The following is a 19142-nucleotide window of genomic DNA, read 5'->3' on the forward strand; positions in this document are numbered from 1 at the left end:
TGAACATCTAGTACGTTCCCTTTGTCAATGCAGGGATGGGCCTTGTTGTTACTGAATAGGGGAACGTTACAACATATTGTCACCCCTCTCCCATAGCAGATTTGGGAGGAGAGAGGACTACTTCCAATATAGAAAAATATTTTAATGAGAGAGAGAGAGAGAACAAATGAGACCTAGGACATCTATGGTAAGAAACGTTATGGAAGCGGTATATGTTACAGAATGCAGTGTTCCTGCCTGGTAACATTCAGTTGATCTTATTCCTGTTTATTGTGTCTCTAGATACTAGTAAACAAATTACACGCTATTGCCCTTATCTTAAAATACTGTGGTGAATAACTGCAGGTTTTCCTGTTTCAAGCCTGAGTCCACAGCAACAGAGGTGTAGTAATATGCAGAGCAAACATCAAGAAATGCTTTGACTAAAATCATAAAGGTGACAGTTTTGCTTAGCTCCTATGCCAATAATTTCTGTTTACTTCTGCGTGGCTGGTCCCAATGGCTTAGCAGCATTGAAGTCAGCTACCTAAACAGCAGGTGGAGATTTCTCACAATTTAAAAACAAAACAACTTTTCCACAGTAAACGCTTCAGGTAGTTTGGGGGGTTTTTTTAAACCTGTTTTCCAAAAAGAGGGTGTTGGCAGTTTGTTTGTGGTGGGCTTTAACTTCCTTTTTTGACCTCCTATACCATAATGAAATAATTTACTAAAATACAATCTCCAGAGGGTAAAACAGGACACTTTAACTAGTAGATGCTTTGTTTATATATGTAGGTAATTTTTTGTTCGTAGTTTACTAGGTTGCTGAGTAAATGTGAGTCATTGCTGGAGAGATTCTCAAGTAATTTTGGCCGAAATTTCAGGTTTTGTTAAAAATTAAATAAAAGTTTTGACAAAATAAAGAGTAACAAATATTTCATGGTGCATTTTATTTGAACTTAAACATGTCCTGGAAATGTTGGTTAAACTCATCATTGTGATAGTGCATGAGAACCAGTAGGGGAAAGTGACTGGAAACAAACATGAAATTGCTCTGTGCAGTTTCATACCAAGCTGCTGATTAAATGTACATTTCATGCAGAAGTGGTGAATTTTTTTGAAGTATTTCTGTTTTAATCCTCTAAAGTGCTACTGGTAACACAGGTAAGAAAATATGATGTTGGTCAGACAAAAACAGTATTGGCAACCCCAAATATACATAAAACTTGAGTCAGCCCTCTTTCTCCCCCCTTCCCCTCCAAATTATGAGATTGAGTGTGGTTTTTTTAGGTCAGGGAATTTTCCAAACAATACCTTTTGAGTTCATTTTATGGCTTTTGAACCTTTAGGTTTCTTTTTTTTTTCTCCCCAGGTTTTTCTTTCTAACCATGAGGGCTAGAAATCTTTTTTTTCCTTTTCTTTTAAATGACAGCTGAGTTGCTCCCATTATCACCTGACTTCAAAAGCTGAGGCTTTAAGAAATGACAAATATCACAAAATTCATGATCAGATCACAAGGGTTGGCAACACTGGGAGAAGTGCTCTTGTTCCATGTGGTTCTGTGAGCTGCCTGTTTAAATAGAAAGCACTTTAAAGGACTAGAGTAGAAATCGCCATATTCCATGGATAGACAGGTTTTTGTTTTTGTTTTTTCCATGTGTGCAAAGCAGGTGATTCTGTGCTGTAGGTAATATCCACCGAGCATCTTTCATCACTACCTGGAGACCACCTTTAACTTCCCTTACTGCTGCTTCATAGCGACCTCCATTTGAAAGAACCTGGAGATAACTCCCTCTACAGGTGATCAGGGACCTCTTTACCCTCAAATTGGCTAGAGCGTGGGGCACACTGTAACAGAGCAATATGTGATCTACTCTCCCTCTCCATTTCTGTGCTCAGTGCCTGCTGGACCACAGAATGATTTAAGAATCCTACTGTTTGAATAGCAAATACAAATGCAGTGTAAGGAGACCTGCACACACATTACTAAATGATCAGCATTAAGGTTCTTTTTGTAGATTAACCAGCGATAACAGTTAGCACTTACAAACCATTTTTTGGATCTCTTAAGTGGGTAAGTGTCTGACATTCACCTCCTTCTACAGGTGGGGAAATGGAGGTGATGTGAATTAATACCTTGCCTGTGTTTCTTACCTGTTTGTTTTAGAAGCAGTTTGCTAGGGAAGCTGTTTACCAGTTCCCATGAAGCTGACTAAAATAAGCTTGTGTCATGGTTAGACTGATACCGTATCAAGAGCTGTCAGAGATGGGGAGAAAGACAGAACAGCTTGCTATGGGACTTGTGCTTAAGAACAAATAAACACCCCGAATGTACACATTCAGTCACCATATGTCATGTTTATCTATAAAAGCATCTCTGTGCTATTTCTTTGCAGGGACAACTGAACTGCTCTTGAGATGACTTCTATACTGAGGAGGACACATGCCAGAAGTTCTGGTGATTGATGTCTAATGTCGGAGTCGGTCCTTCATCCCTTCTGAGGCAGCTAAAGCCAGTGGGAAGCTCTCGTCTCTATATTTGGATATTTGATTGACTGTGTGTGAGGCAAAGGAAGGAACATAACTGTGGAGAGAGGTTTTGAGGTTTTTTTTTTTTTTTTCCCTTGGCACAAGCAGGCATTCTGTATAGAAAACCATGCCAGAGAACTGCTTAGTGCCTTGAAGTACGAGTCAAAATCTTAATGCAACTTCCCTCCAAGCCATGCTTTCAAGCTTTAATACTGTTTGGCACACTGAGCCCCTCTGCTCAGGGAGCTGCTGATGGCACCCTCACAATCGGCTCTCAAATAGTTTCTGGTCTGTCGGTGCTCCAGCTGGCTGGAGATCATTACAGAAAAGATGCTGGACCTAAGCTTTCTGACAGAAGAGGAGTATGAGAAGCTTATGAAGGTTCTGCAGAGAGATGCAGAGTTGAAGAAAAAAGACAGTGATCGTATCAGGTAAGAGAGCTTGAGTGCACACAAATGCTGATCTGTGAGGCTCATCAGCCTAGGATCTCCCCACCACCCCACTTCCCAGCGGTTTGCATGTGTGAGGGCTGTAGGCTACAGTGGTTCTTTTTCCCCCCGTTCACTGTCAGAGCCTGAAGAATCCTTCTATTTCCCCTCTTGCCTTTTCTACCACGCTGCTGTGGCCACCAGGAGAGCCGGGCACAACTGTCTCTGATTCCAACAATAACTCTCACATGCTTGGAGTCATGTTTGAGTGATGGGAGTGAAAATACAGGAGCAGCAATTGAAGTGAGTCTTCCCCCTTGGAGTGTAGATGTTTCCTAGGATTTATTTAAATGGGAGTTTAAATCTCTACCTTGTCCACTTACAAGGCTTTTCCATGATGCTTCTCACTGTGGTACCTGAGTGCCAATGCACATTAATGACCACATCCTCCCAGCAGCCCTGTGAGGGAGGGCAATATATGATCTCTATTTTATAGATGGGGAGCTGAGGCAGAGAGGCTAAGTGATTTGTCCAAGGCCACACACAGAGCTGTGGCAGAACCAGGAAGAGACACCAGATCTGCAATGCCCTAACCAGAACACCATCCTTCTGCTGTTTTGATTTTTCATTTGCATTCTGGCTGGTTTGTTAGTTGTTGCTGCTGCCACTTCTAAAATGCCAGCCATTAAGTTATTCTGACTGGCAATAAGCACAAGGCTTAAAAATTTGGGGCAGCCAACCTGGCTCTATGAAAGTTTACACTAGTGATATGACCTTTTGATATTTTGCTGAGTCAGAAAAGCCTGTGCCCATCATGAGGGCAAGACACACTGTCTAGGATGATGGGTGGGTAGCACTTCTACAGCAGCCTCTGAGGAGCCTTTGTATGTCTTGCCCTCCAGCTAGAGGAAATTTGCTCCAGAGACCAGATAGTGGTGGGGTGGGAATGTCAGAAAGCATGACTGGAGTCCAGTCTAATCTTTTCTAGCATAGCAATCTTGGGTAGGGTTGTGATTTTTGTTTTCACTGTGATTCTATACTGGCAGAAGCTCTAGTGTAGAGGCTGTTATACCAGCCTAGCATCATTTGTGCAGGGAACCAGAGTAAGCAATACCAAATGCAATTTTTTTCTGGCATAAGCTGCATCTGCATGAAGAGAGTTGAAGGGAATATATTAACAAACCTTTTCTAGTGTAGACTAGGATTTAGACAGAAAGAACATGTGACTGCAAAAGCCACGGTTGGCATTAATCCAAATTATGGTTTTAATATCATGATTGCCCTCCTAAAATGCAAAATAAATTGGCCATACTGTTTAGTTTGTGGTATTCTTTCTTTCTTTGCTAAAATTTGGCAATGTTTCCATTTGCAGTGGTGTTGGGTTTTTTTTATGCACATTTAAACTCCAGTGCATAAGGTCTTAGTTTGGAAAGAGTAACAGATTTTTAACTGTGGTGATGTTCGTGGGCCCTCCTCTAATACAATTGACCTGGTTCAGTGCTTTTCTGTAGGGGATGTCCGTGGTTGATTTCACTGTCTGACCTGCTTTTGAGCAAAACTCTGGTGGTAGTTGGGAGAAGCTGAGTAAAGTCAGAGGCGATACGATGGATTTCCACTACTGTCAGTGAATTCAGAATACATCTCCTAGTTTTTATGTACTATTACTTCTCTACTAGTCCTTGGTCCAAAATTTTCTCCATTGTACGCACCAAAGTGGGGGAGAAAAGGAATGGAAATTAGGCCACAAAATGACCTAGATCCTAAGTGGGGAGAGCGGTGGATTTAATATTGTGTGTTCTCCCAAGCATGCTACTCCATGTGTTCTGGGATCCACAGGCTTTCAGGGGACATATTAGCATTGAGTCCAGAGGATTCCACTCTCAATGGACTCTGCTTTATACTACAGGGTGGAGTGAGAGGCCAGCTAACTAAAGGCAGGGCAAGGCCCTTCAGAGGGGTGATCTGGGGTGTTCTCTGAGTTTGTGGCCCTTGTCTCTGTCCTCCTACCTGATGGGAATTTTGGATGTGAGCTCCCAACTCTTCGAGTTTGGATAAAGCATTACCCTTCCCTGGATTTGTTGCAGGAAGAGTAGCAATGTAGGTGAACCCAGGTATACCCCTAGTGCTGGGGAACTCTGCTAGCTGTGCTGATGGTTAGGGGATAATAGGGAGTCTGTAATATTGACAGAAGCAGTAAATTCTAATGACATTTTGTTAGGAAGCAATGTACTGTAGCAAGCAGGGTCTGCGCCCTCTACCCACCACACCTGCTCTGAAACAAGAGGTCAAATTTGACCCTTCATATCTTTGTATCGGTATCCTCTGGGTTTTTAACACCCTCTTTTGTTGGTAATTTGATCTTGGTGGCTTTTTTTCCTCTGGCACCCTCAGCAATCTCCATAGGGTTGGAAAACCTTTTCCTTGAATTGTATTGAATACCGGGAGGTAGAGCCAGCTAACTCGGCAAAGTTTCTGTCCTGTAAATGTACAGGTTAGCAAACAAAAAACTTACTAGCTGGGGTGCCAAAAAAGTCAGCTGGGTGTGCCAGGGCCAGTTACAGTACAGAGGAGTGCTCGGGAAGGACAGCTAAGTACTTGTATGCCAAAAATCTGCTTGGTGTGGTGGCCAGGAGAAAAAGGGCTGTCCGGAGAGGACGTTGAGGGGCCAAATTAATCCCTCGTGTGTAACTTCAACGGGGGATGCATTTGACTCAAGACGTTCTGGAGCTCATGAAAGGTACTTGTGGGATTGACAGACAAAGGTAAAAGAAAAGTGCAGAGCCTGTAAAACCTACCCTAAACAGGCTCCCTCAAAGCAAACTGCCAAAATGCAGTGACCAGTGCCTCCAGCTTGGATTTGCATATGTGGGGACAGCTGAAGACCCATGTTCCCCATGTACCATTCACTGTGATTTCCTGTCCAGTTAATGCATGAAGCTATCTTAATTTTCTTGCTGTTCTGACCTAACCTTTGTAGCGCTAGGCAGGTAAATTGCCCACTCTGTGGGCAGGAAGTTATAAAAGTATCATGAAGAAAGACACAGGTGCTGTGATCTTTGTGTTTGGCATTCGTTGATATTATCCAACTAGGAGTGCCTTTTACTAACTTTCCTCTTTCAGCTGGCAGGGGAATGGTTTCAAACTCCTGCCGCATGATTCAGCTACTTGCTGCATTAATAATGAGGGAGTGCAGCTGTTTGATACTGTAATGAACTGGCTAGTGCATATCCCTTAAAGCCTGCTAGTGGATGGGATCACAACTGCTCATCTGTGTGTCATGGGCACTATACTGTTAAGAGCTAAGGAGATTCTCCTTTATCTCAAGTCCTCGGAGCAGGAAGATAAGGGTTTTTTCCCCATTGTCATCATGAAGTTCCCAATGGCCATGGTGTGCAACACTGATAACCATACAGCTCTTGGGTGACCACAGGTTTGTTACAATACATAGGATTTTTATAGGGCCCTCAGTCTGAGTCAGAAACATTCATGGATTTAGCCTCACAGTGGCCCCATAAGGAAAATATTACGATGCCATTTTGCAGATAGGAACCAAGGCTCAGAGAGTGAAAAGAGTTTGCTCAAGTTCCTGAAGGATTTATTTGGGCAGAGCTTAAAGTAGATCCCAGTTCTTTGATCTCACTACAAGAGTTCACTCCCTCCTTCTTGTCTATGACCATCTTTATTTGCATTTGCGTGGGGAAGAAACTGAAGTAGTCAATGGGGGAAGTACAATGCTGGGATTTTCTAACCTGAGCAGGGGAAATAGCTACTGGCTTTCCCTTAATTTTATTGGCAGCTCTGAAAATCTGAGGCCCATTGTCTGCTTTCTTCAGTCTCGTGTTCTGAGCTATTTCCACTTAGACCAATATGTACTGGGAGGATGTGACTGGCCATGCTGCATAGGAATGTTCAGTCACGGAACGTTTGCAATGTCTGGGAAGCATAGCAGCCCCAGGGAGCATGCTCAGTCAGTCTCTAATCCAGTTCATACCATAGAATATTTGATAGTGAGAAAGAGCTTGGGTGAGCCAATCAATTCCTCAAAGAGCCCTTTCGAGAGGTAAATTGCAGCCCTAGCTCTTCATACCAGCTCTTATCTCTGTGCAGTTCAGAGTGTCGAAACTCATGGAGGGAAAGGCCTCACACATAATGTTCATCTATTGGGGAGCTCACACATTCATGGTGACTGCATCTCCCCTGGGACAAATACTCCTGTTTGCGTCTGACTTACCAAATGAGCAAGGTTAGTTACCAGGCCAACCGACCAAGGTGATCCCCTCCCGCCCCCTTACTGCCTAGCTGACTGGCACAAATCAAGTGAACTGTCCAGTTTCTTATAGTTGTGGCAGCTATTCATTAGCAGACATGAAAAGAGAGACTTGGCTAAGTCTTGGTTGAAAATTTGGGCCACTCAATGGAAAAGGATTGTCATACAGGGAGTTTGGATCTGCAGTGCCTTTCTGGGCCAGCTGTCACCATGCACTAGCTTGTCACATATGGTTGGAGCAGGGGCGGCTCATCAGCTCAGCAAGTGAGGCACAGCCTAACCAAGGATTCCCAGAAGTTACAAAATACATTTTACATAGTTTTTTTTTTTTATTTAACGGATAAATATATGCAGATTTGAGGACCAATTGTGATTTGATTTAAATGTCACAACTCTCGCTTTCCGGTAGCAGAATAGAACGTTAGAAAGTATGAAGAGTGTAGTGTTGCGTGAGGCTCAAATCTTGTTATAGCTAGTGCCTCGCAAAGCTGCCTTGTCACTATGGCAGCTCACCATGCCTAGGAGTCCCTTTATAAGGGCGTTGCTATGGTTACCACTGTTTGGCGAGGCCACTGCAGGATTGTAGCAGTTAGGCCCCATCCCTGCCCTCTGCAACCCAGGCTTGTGCCCTCTGGCTCCCTCCCCCATGGGGTGGGGCCACATGTATGTGCCTGAGGAACCAACACGGGTGGTTCCAGCTTCCAGGTCCACCTGCAGCTGCTTCACTGTAAATAAGGCAAGCTGTTCATAGCTATTAAATGGTACATTGGGCAGCCGTGGAAATAACTATTTTTTTGTGATTTGTGCTTCCCTGGTCAAGGGTCACCATCCATCACTGGGCTGGAGATTTTTGTTTAAGGTGTGAAACTACAAAGTTGCTTCACCATCCTTCACCCTCGTAGACATCTCCTGGGATAAAGAGAGTAGCTTCAGTTGACCGAAAGAGACCTCAAAGTTCTGCTGTTTGTTTAAGCCTTTATAACCCATCCCTTTGTGTCCGGAGGGTGTTTGCACCAAACACCATATTCAAACTCAACAGCGTTTCCATGCAGGGTCATGGCCTGTGTACCTAAGAGCAGGCACCTCCAGCCCTTTAGTGTTTGTTTAATAACATCTTAAATCTCATTCATAAATAGTCATTGTTGCTCATATTGTGAGCATCACGCTTTGACTTTCTGTTTGTAACACAGTGATTTTTAGTCTTTGAGGGTAGTTATGCAGGCTTCCGCGAAAGCAAGACAAAAGTATCAGATTTTTAGTCTGGTGTTTTGTTTATAAAAGTACAAAAGTATTTACTGTGTCTCTGTCCTTTTTCCAGTATTAAAGAAACTACCATAAGGAAACAGAGTTTCACTGTCGATTGTATTTTAAAAAATGGTGTGCAGAAGTGTCACCCAATATGGGTCCAGCTTCTGCCACCCTTGCTCTGCAGATAATCCTATTGAAATGAATGGGACAACTCAAGAAGTAAAGGTTTACTCACTGTGAGTACGAACGGCAACAGCTGGTCCATAATTGTTCACCTGCTGCCTATGTATATAAGTTACCCTGCTGCCTACGGAGGTTTTATTAAAATATGCATTTCCTGATGGGAGGGATGGTAATCTTGGTCTTAACTCGTTATGGACAGGCACTACTGAATAGTCACCAGTTGGCTGGGCCAGACAGCTATAAAATTGGAGAGAGAGTAGATTACAGTATGTTCCAGTGAGTAAAATACTGATTGGGTGAGTTTTAAACAGGAAACACAGAAGCCTACAGTATTAGAACATCTAAATGTGATGAACCTGCAGCTGTATTCCCTTGGGCTGTGATCTCAATTAATCCACAATTTAAGCAGGAATAGGGTGGGTCTGTAACTGAATGGGAGACCATCTAGGATTATGCACTTGCTGCAGAAAATGTTTTTGGTGATTCAGTGAATGGCACTCTTCCCTCTCGACCAGAACTGAACCAGTGCCCTGGCTAGGCAGGTGGAAGCAGCTGAGTTGTAAAACCAGGTTCCTGTCCCCTTGCAATCACGCATGATCCTGTGGCACATTTAGTAAGAGCAGAGGTTTTTTTTAAGCCCAGTGTCTTTCCTGAATTCCCTCATAAATAATTATATTCAGCCCACCTAAATTCCCCTGCTTGTTCAACTGGGTGTGGTATTCTTCACCTCCTGTCCTTAATTTTTAAATCAGCTGCTGTGATCCATCCTGGCCACATTTCAGTGGGGTTGAAGTGATTTCTACCTCACAGGAAGGGCTTTTTTGGGGTGGGGTGCGGTGGGAATAACGTTTGTAAAGGAGCCCTGGAGATCCTCCATATGGAAGGCGAAAAGTATTAGTATTATCAGCAGGTTTCCATTTTGGAAATACATTAAAAAAATCCCATGTTAGGCTGGGTTTTAAATAAATAAAAAAAACCCTCTAAGAATATCTGACTTTCACATGCAGAGTGTTTTGGATACTGTGTGAGGTTTTGGATACTTTGTTGAGAAAAAAATTTTTTTTTCTCCTGCTGCTAATAGCTCATCTTAATTAATTAGCCTCTTACTCCACTTTTTCATGTTCTCTGTATGTGTATATATATCTTCTTACTATATATTCCATTCTATGCATCCGATGAAGTGGGCTGTAGCCCACGAAAGCTTATGTTCAAATAAATTTGTTAGTCTCTAAGGTGCCACAATTACTCCTGTTCTTTTTGTGTATACAGACTAACACGGCTGCTGCTCTGAAACCGGTGTTGAGAATACTTTGTGAGGCTTTATAAAGTCTCAGTGAGCTCAGTCGGCTGGAGTCAGGGTTCCTACATGATTTCTGGCCAGCATCAGTAAAATATTTGTGAATATAGTGTATTTTTAGTGCCTCACTTGTTTGGGGGTTGTTTTTTTTTTTTCTTTGTTTGATTTTTAGACGATTACAAGGCTCTCTCAAGGATGAAAAGAAGAAAAAGTTTGTGACTGGTGAATGGTTTAATGAAGTGAAGGCAAAACGTTTTCAAGAGGAATTAGAGGGGCCAGACCTGCTTCGAGCATCCATTAGAAAGAAAAAGGAGAAACCGGAAAGTAAGTACATTACTGCGCATCACTGTGCAATCTGCTGGTAACCAGAAAAAGGTGAGCCCCAGACACTGCATGGTGTGATTCCTAGGTGCCATGCCTTTGGGGTACTAGCCTTTGTGTACTTGACATTTACATTCCAACAGGGGTTTTGTGAACTGTTTTCAGTACTAGGAAATACAACGATCTGCATTAGGGCTTACAGGTGAGATTTACGCTGCTGCAGAGATCAAGAGCACTTGATCCCTGTTTTGGGGAAGTAGCTAGGACTAAATGGTCCATAGTACCTGACTTGGATCCTCAGCACTGGGCTGCTGTTAACCATAAAAACGCAGCCTGAATAAACTGGGTCCAAAGGCCCCACAGGAAATCCATTTAGAAATGGCTTAGTTAGTGTGCCTTCTCCAGACACAGCTAGTGGGGACCAGAGGCAGGTGGCTTGTGCTGAAGACCTTCTGTTTTACTACAACCTGAAAATGTGCTTTACTGTTTCTGGTGTGATTTCACTTTGACTGAGTAGTGAGAATGGGAATAATGTACTGTATTCTGTTTGTTAGATAGACCAAGGAAACCCAAGATTAGTGGCATGGTTTCTCCACATCTCCCCACCTCACCCTCCCTGCTTATTAAACTATGGATTTTTGTAAGGTATTTATTCCTCTAGTGGCTTGAGATCAGGGCCCCATAACACAATGCATATCAAGAGACAGTCCCTGCCCTGAAGAGTTTACAGTCTAAATCTACAGTTATGTATGCAGTAAATGTAATGTCAGTGTGAGTTAGGACCAGCTTATCCTCTCCACTTCCCCAAGTAGAGGGGACAGAGTCCTGGTGCTTCTCGGCTCAGTGGAGATGAGTGCTTCCTCCTTGGCATCATTCCTCTCTTTCCCTGAAGACACTTTGGTGCCCGGCAGGGCTCAGATGTGTGAGGGGTGGGCTGGAAGTGATGGCTGCTCTTCATGGCATTGTTCCCCCCCACTTCAGTCCCGTGGGACTCTACAGAGCACAGTAAGTCAGCACTGTGGCCATCACTATTACGTTGCTAAGGTTCCTCCTCCAGGATGTGAACCATCCCTCAGAGGGATTTGTGGGGTTCATATGGCAGGGAGGGAGCTGGAAGGGAGTTGCCTCAGGGCTTCCATATGGATGGCTGCCTCCTTCCTTGTGCTCTCTGCCACTTCTGCTGGAGGGGGAATCCTTGCCCCTCTAACAAGAGAATGACAAGGCAACTCGGCAGGTCTAGTCACTTACAAGGGAACAACAAAGTATGCTGAGGCAGTGCTGAAAATGTCTGACTAGTACCAAGGCAAGGGTGTGTCTGGGACCATGCACTAATTCCAAGATGCACTGTAGTTCATTTGACACGCATGTATAAATTCATCATTGTATATGGAACAGAACAAATCTCCTATGACTGCTAAGGGCAGGGAAGAGAATAGTGTGGCCCTTTGTGAGATGGGTAGGGCTATGCATTGAGTCCAAATATAACCAGCCTGCATTTGGCACTTTTTACTGAACACTTGTGGGAAAATAATACTGGGGATGATTCACATCCAGTTCTGATGAATATGAGCCAAGTAAGACTAGGCAGAAACGCTGTGGGACTGTATGCCAGTCTTGTGCAATCTGCAGATTTAATTATTTTGCTAGGGTGGGAAATCACAGATCTACAGACATGCCTGATTAATTATTGGCTCCAGCAGATTCCAGGAAGCCATGGTCCTGATGGCAATCTTTGATTAGAGCTGCCAAGGTCTTCGGTGATATACTTGTGCTTTGCTCTTTTGCAGAACCCAGGTTGTCACCTTCCAATTTTTCGAAATTATCTATAGTGTTGCTCCACCTGACTTCATATCCACCTACTCTCCATACTGGGCTCCTTATGCATTTCCTTCTTGATATGCTCCAGGAGAGGGGGTTGCTCTTTCCTTTGCGCTATTCCAACATCCCTAGCAACAGCGGAGTTTGGACCCCAAAGGAAAAGTGCCATAGACTACATGTGTCTTGTACTTTTCCAAGTCGAGGTTCTCTCGTCTCACTTCATAACAATGCTCAGAGCTTTACAACAGGATTCAGAGCCCTAGACTCATGGAAGCATTGCACTAATCTTGTTAAATGAACACCTACCTCTTCCAATCAGACTTAAGAACTGACGGCAGGGTGAGCAGTTCTGCTCTCCAGAGGCAAAGGATAAAGGTTGGCAAGACAGCAATTGAACGCCCTTATCTCGCCGATTTCAGACTCCACAAAGGCTGTGTCTTTGCTTGTGTGTTTTGAGCAGTGTGATCAATATTTGTTTAAACAGGACATTGCAAATGCTGCTAAACTTTCATATTGTGTATTATTGTGGTTAGACTTTGCCCTTTCTTCCTTCTCCCATTTTCTTTCTTCCCCTTCCTCCTTGTTTCTCTTTCTAATCTGCAACTGATTTCAAATCACTGAAGCAGCATATGACTTTATTATTTCCAAATAGAATTTCTCCTATTAACCTTCCCACTGCCATTCTATAGGTTAGGGGTCAGGCACTGGAGCCATTATTTCTACTAAAGGCTTCTTTTAGTAGTAGCCAGATGCTAAATTCCCCTCTCAAATTACTGTGTATTAATGTATTAGCCAATTGCTCTCAGCTGTAAGTGGCAAACAGTGATCTCACCAACACTGGTGTGATTCCATTGTTGATGAAGTTACACCAGAATAACTCTGGTGTCATTGAGAGCAGAACCTGGTCCGTGCAAGTAAGTAGGACTAAACTTTCTCAGAATGGGACATACCCTACGGCTTATGTGGAGTCTGAAATCAGTGAGATAAGGGCATTCAATTGCTGTCTTGCCAACCTTTATTCTTCCCTCTGGAGATCAGAATTGTTCACCCTGCCATCAGTTCTTAAGTCTGATTGGAAGAGGTAGGTGTTCATTTAACAAGATTAGTGCAATGCTTCTATGAGTCTAGGGCTCTGAATCCTGATTTAAAGCTCTGAGCATTGTTTATTAAGAGAGAAGAGAGAACCTCTACTTGGAAAGGTCCTACCCAGCTGGACACTGAAGTCCCTTCTATCCTTAGCTGCTACCAAAGGGAAATAGAAGAGGAAATTTTTAAAGTCTAAAATATTCCTAACAGCCCTACTACAAGCAGAGTTTGGACGCCAAAGGAAAAGTGCCAGAGACTCCATGTAGTCCTCTGGGGACTTTCAGTATTGCTGTTCGACATGGAAGATGCTCTGATACTGTGGTGATTGGCAGCAGCATAAAGCCCTAAAGGAGACCGACTATATATAGCTATATATATTATAGCTTGGCATTTAGTGAATTTCCCAGGTCCTGGAGATAATAACTAGTTTTTAAATCCTGGGAGGAATGTGATGGTAAGTGTGAGCCTACAGTCAGCTGTTTTAGCTTATTCTCAGACTAGGGAATTTCATTAATTTATTGATAATTTCTTTGTTCTTTATCCTGTGACAATCAATATATGACAAACAAACAAAACACCTGCTTGAGCAGCCAGTTCTTTTCCCTGCCAATGCAGGATGGTTCCCTATAGTACAATTTCATCTTCTGTCAAATGCAGGTCTGTATTTTAACACAATAAGGAAAGGATAGCTGATGTAACAGGTGAAGCATTAGAGCCATATGATTAAGCCATACCTATGTATTTTTCTTTTAAAGAAATAGCTAGGCAAGCTAAACTGGTTGAACAACTGTTAATTCAGGGTGGAACTTGCCTCCCACTGTATCTGTTCTTAAAGTTACCAAGGCCACTTTACTGGCTTTCATGGGTTATAATACCCTGACAACCTGTCTGTAATTAAAAAAAACAATTATGACTGTTGATTTGAGGGAGAAATCTAGATGGTCTGTATGAGAATACATGAAGACCTCAGAGTCCTCAGCTGGCAACAGTGCGAATATAATGCGATGGGTTTCATTGTGAGTTGCAAAGTGAATGCAACTGTAGTTGTCGAGGCCTCTCATGGCTTGAATAGGCCAAGTATAAATGTGAGAGGTTTTTGTGTTTGCCCCCTCTCCTTCTGGTTCCAGAACAGTAACCTGTTTGTGTCTTGCTATCTCAGGTGCAAGAATTTTAGGGTGGAGGAGGAGGAAGCTCTTGCTTCTGCCCATCGGCCTGGTTTTACATACACTGCTTGTCATTTGCCAGTTCTCAGCATGTGCCCAGCCAACAGGAGACTTCTTACCACGTCACAGCTCTGTGGCTTTTCTTGGTACATTTAAATGCTACTGCTTGTGCCGTTCTCTGAAAAAAGATTATGTAAAAATGGAGAGACACGGTGGGTGAGGCTACACGGCACTGCATGTGTAAAAATGGCACATTCTTACCTACAGGGAGCAGGCCACTGAATGTGGGTTATATCTGCTCACGTTATTCCTGTAAGAATGGCAGAACCACATCCTCTCTAGGAAAGTTATGGTTTGCGCATCACCAACAGAACTGTTGTTTAAATTCCAATTGCGGGGGCCATATTCTGCCCTCATTTACACCTGTGCAACGCAAATGAAGACAACAGAGTTACATAGATGCAGGTGAGGATAGAATTTGGCCTGCAGGATCTTTGACATGTGATAATGCACAGATTTTTCAGATCTTAGGAATGTAGGTGTTGCCATATTGGCTTGGATAGTCATCCACCTGGTCCAGTGATTGGTCTGACACTGAACAGCACCAAATGCTTCCAAGGAAGGTGCAATAATCCCAGTGGATGCAGAAAGCAGCTGTATCATAACCTGTCCATAGAGAGTTTCTCTGCTGTTTGACCCACGTCTTTGCAAACCAATAGCTGAACAGCCAGGGATACCACATTTTGTAATATGGTATATCGGGCCTTTGAACAGGAACCCTTGCATGGTCTGTTTCATACAATATAATCTAAAGAGTGCTGGCAGGTTTAGTAACAGGTACATTGTCTCTGTGCAATAGACCTTGCTGGCTGGTGAATAAATATATTAAGATACCAAGTAGCTTCTATTGCTCAGAACAAGTTGACTTTTTCATCCCTGTTTGAGAGTTTAACCCTTTTTGTTGTACAGTAGATATATTTGACAGTTGAGTTTCTAAGGCAGCTTTTGTACCCTGACATGTTGCTTTAAATGTTACTGTCTTCTCTTGTTCTTTTTCCTGTCGGTTGGTTCAGTAAAACACAGAAGACACAGTTTAGCCCTGTGCCAGTACAAACAATAGGGATCTCCTTTTATTAACTCGATTGGCCGCCTCCTCTGTTTGCCAAGATCAGATGACTTTGAGTCAAAACAGGAAATAGCTGAATTCAAATCCTGGAATGGATTAACTTTATTGACCACCACTGCAGTGTCCTGTTAAGGTTTATAGCTGGTTTGACTGCTTCTGTCATTAGTAGAGTTTTTAGCCAGGTCTGTTTACGCTGACAAATCACGGGGGACTGGGACATGCTTTTGACAATGCTGCTTTTGAAAGGGGTGTGTGTGTGTGTGTGTGTGTGTGTGTCCACCCCCATTGAAACTGGCAGATCTTTTGAGCGAGAGTGTGGGAGTGGAGAGCCGGCCAGCCTGCCTCTCTATCAATTACCCTGAGTTAATTTCACAGTTTAGCTCTGGTATGAATCATTTAACAAGTGTTTGCTTGCACCAAAATAAAACATAGCGGCTGTCACAGTTTTAATTAAATGTCATTTCCCAATCCCCTCTGTTATATAATAGATGAACCTAATGAACACATCCGGCAGAGCCTGGAAGGCAGAGCAGCTTCACTGCCATCAGACGCAACCAGTCCTCTCTTCCCTGAACTCACTCCTGACTTGGGAGCCGAGAGGTAACTGACAAAGGACAACAGTTTCAGTGCTGCATATTGGCTGCACAGACTTTCCATTATTGTTCATGAAAATTAAACGTAACAAGCAAGATCCCGGTTCTTTAACTGAGCTTTTGGTTACTAAGGGATATCTTTAACAATTCTTTGAAAAGTATTTTGATATTAACCTCCCTTAATAAATGTCTGGTAATGTGTTTATTCCATCAAGGCTTTTCCTGCATGATTTGATAGGGGACCAGCAAAAAGGCAGCAATGGCCAATCTCAGAATATTATTGATAACTTTTCAGATAAATGGTGGTTTTATATTTGTTTAACTTTTTGCAGCTGAGCATCATTAACAAAAGAAGCTGTTTTGGGAACATTGCTCATTTCTTGGCAGTTCCTTGCCACCCCTTTAACAATTCAGTATGTCTTATCGAAGCTTGATTGGGCAAAAATACTCCATCAAAGTACAAGCAAAGTGGTGACTGCCTTAGTATTAATAAGCTCTGGATAAACCATTAAAATATTTGCATTTCTGTTTGTTGCTTCCATCTCATTTGCATTTCGGTCAGCAAAATAAGAAATCATTCTTAGAAACAGGAAGGCAATGAATTGTTAAACATGTGGCACAATGATGCAGCCATGCTCAATTCAGTTTATCAGGGGGATTGTTTAATAAAGGACACAGTCTAAAAGCATTTCCTTGTAGAAGGATGTTCTCTGTGTACTTTCTTTGCCAGTACAGAAGTTCTCTAAATTTCATTTGGGCCAAATCCTCAGGGTTTTACTCTGTTTTTCCTGGTCCTCGTTTGGGCAAAAGTCCCCTGGGAGTCAAACCTGAACACTTGAATTGCTGTATTGGATCTGACTAGCAGTCAGGAAGTTCACCATGCTGTCTTTGACGTTGGCCAGAACTGTCCAAGAAAAGGGCAAGCAATCACATAGCCTGGTCATGGGGAAGCTTCTTCCTAACCTGCAGGCAGTTAGCAATTGACTTATTCCTTGAAGCATTTGTATTCCATAGGATTTGTTTTTATCCTGTCCAATATAATTGTGGCTGTTCCCATTGTCAGTATAAATGTCTAAACCCCACTAAGCTTTTGGACTGAAATGAGGAAGAACTGGGGGCCCAATCATAGCCAGTGCCTCCCAGAACCAGGTCTAGAAGGGCCTCCCTCTCCTGTGCAGAAAAGGTCATCTGCCTCTCTGGCAGCATTATGTCTGGAGAGCCATGTCTGAGCAGCAGATTGCACTGGCTGGGCTGGGAAGGAGTGGGCATTGAGGGGTGGGAGGAAATACACATTGATGCCTCCATTTAAGACGAGGTTTCAGGAAAGTTTTCAGCTAGGAAAGGCACGGCAGTGTGACTCCATTGAAGTCTCAGTGCCAGGTGGTAGGGAGGGATGGAGGGCTAGCTGACAAAGACCAGTGCAGTGGCATTAGGCCTTCTCACAGATGGCTCTGGTCTCCTGTGACTCCTCAGGACACAGCTAGGAAATATGAGGGTCTTAGGAGATGGACCCACCATCTGTTCTGCATCAGTGCCAATCCTACCCCTCCGATGGAACATATCGGGAAGGAGATTCCACTGGAGGAATCGCCATAGTTTTTTATTCCCTCAGGTTTTCCCGCAGAAGGGGAAAATCTGACCCCATGGAAACCTGGGGATTTGTCCCTCTATTTTTATTGAGAGACGTCTCTAGAGGCCCTATTGACTGGAATGGGTGAGTTGTCAGTATAACCCAGAGTCGAGGGTCAGGCCCTTTATCATGCACCAAGTCATTCCAAATGCTTATGAAGGAAATAAATGAAGCCACTGATTCTGGATAATCTGAGCAGAGAGGTGTCAGCATAAGCAGACACACTATGAAAGTAACAAAAGTAGCTCAACAGAACTGAGCAGGCCTGAAAGAAGGTTAGTTCACCCTGAAAAATCTCCCCACAAAATGTGCCTTCACATTAGGTGTTGGAATCTACATCTTTGCTAAGGCATCTCTCATCTTCTGCAGATCCAGTACAACTGCTTTGGATTCTTCAGAGGAACATAAAACCTGGCCAAAGCCAAAACCAAGACATGTCATGCTGCCACCCTCATCAAATGAGGTAGTGTACACGCAACCTCTATATTTTGCTTGATTATCCTTGGGGTCGGTACGTAGCCTATGCCAATTGCTACCGGCTTAGCGAGAGACCTGAAGGGCTCCAAAGGCTGCTTGGTGTTTATGCTGAGATACAAGACAATGTCTTTCCAGTTTTTATAGTGTTTAAGGCCAGAAGGGACCACCCAATCATCTAGTCTGACCTTGTATCACAAATTACTAAGCCGCACCCAGCTTTCCCTGTATTGAGCCCAATAACCTAGACTAGACTAAAGTATTAAAGCCCTCTGGAGACTAAACGATTATGTGCCATAAGCAGAGAACAGGATGTACTGAGGTGCACCAATGCCTGACTCCTCTACAATGGCAGAAAATTGATCTGGTGAGAGAGACCCAGATGTTTTGCCAGTTCATATACACTGATGGGGTTTATTTTCCCTGCAGAGATGGAGTGTAAATGATGTCTCGCCAGGAGAGAGCAACGCTGGAGTAAGTACAACAGACAACTGGCAGCTGTCTGAAAAAGGTAGGGGTTTTTTGTTGTTTATTCAGCAATATGACTTTTATTATGCAGCATAGAAGGCATCTAGGTACAAAGCATTGTTTGGTATGTATGATGAAGGGCAGTTCTTACCTCAGCACCTAGGAATGGGTTTCCTGAAACGCACAAACATTAACCCTCCAGCACATTATGTCAAAGACAGGAAGCAGGGAGAGAAACCCTATGACTAAATCTTCTTTTGGATCCCCCAGTGTGTCATATGTTGTCTGTTTGGCTTGTAAACTCCTCAAGGTAAGGACCGGTCTTCTGTCTCTTGAACAGCACTAAGCACACTGTTAGGGCATCACAAATAGTGCATATGAATAATATCTAAATAGGGTCAAAGCTGTGATAGCAGTGCTGCTTACCTTGCCTCACAGGGACAAACTAGAGCTGGGTGGGTTTTTGAATTTTTTGTTTTTGAAACTTCAAAATTTGAGGGCAGGGGAAAGGGGAGGGAAGGAATGCTGGGCA

The 19142-nt window shown here is 43.2% G+C and overlaps 1 protein-coding gene across 6 annotated transcripts in view; it reads left to right on the top strand.

Annotated features, from left to right (window-relative positions):
* LOC141993154 (synaptotagmin-like protein 2) overlaps nucleotides 1–19142 on the top strand; it is a 68919-nt gene that overhangs the window by 21229 nt on the left and 28548 nt on the right. For 2 of the 6 annotated variants that reach the window (XM_074962506.1, XM_074962505.1), the window contains exons 1-5: nucleotides 2169–2939; nucleotides 10104–10255; nucleotides 15934–16045; nucleotides 18038–18131; nucleotides 18572–18653. In XM_074962506.1, coding sequence (XP_074818607.1) covers nucleotides 2839–2939; nucleotides 10104–10255; nucleotides 15934–16045; nucleotides 18038–18131; nucleotides 18572–18653 — 541 coding nt within the window. In that variant the 5' untranslated portion in view covers nucleotides 2169–2838. Of the gene's footprint in view, nucleotides 1–1616; nucleotides 1780–1803; nucleotides 2054–2152; nucleotides 2940–10103; nucleotides 10256–15933; nucleotides 16046–18037; nucleotides 18132–18571; nucleotides 18654–19142 lie in introns of those variants that run through there. The other 4 variants (XM_074962503.1, XM_074962501.1, XM_074962504.1 and 1 more) reach the window with 4 other exon arrangements.

Source organism: Natator depressus, chromosome 9, assembly GCF_965152275.1.
Source record: "Natator depressus isolate rNatDep1 chromosome 9, rNatDep2.hap1, whole genome shotgun sequence".
NCBI classification, from domain to species: domain Eukaryota; kingdom Metazoa; phylum Chordata; order Testudines; family Cheloniidae; genus Natator; species Natator depressus.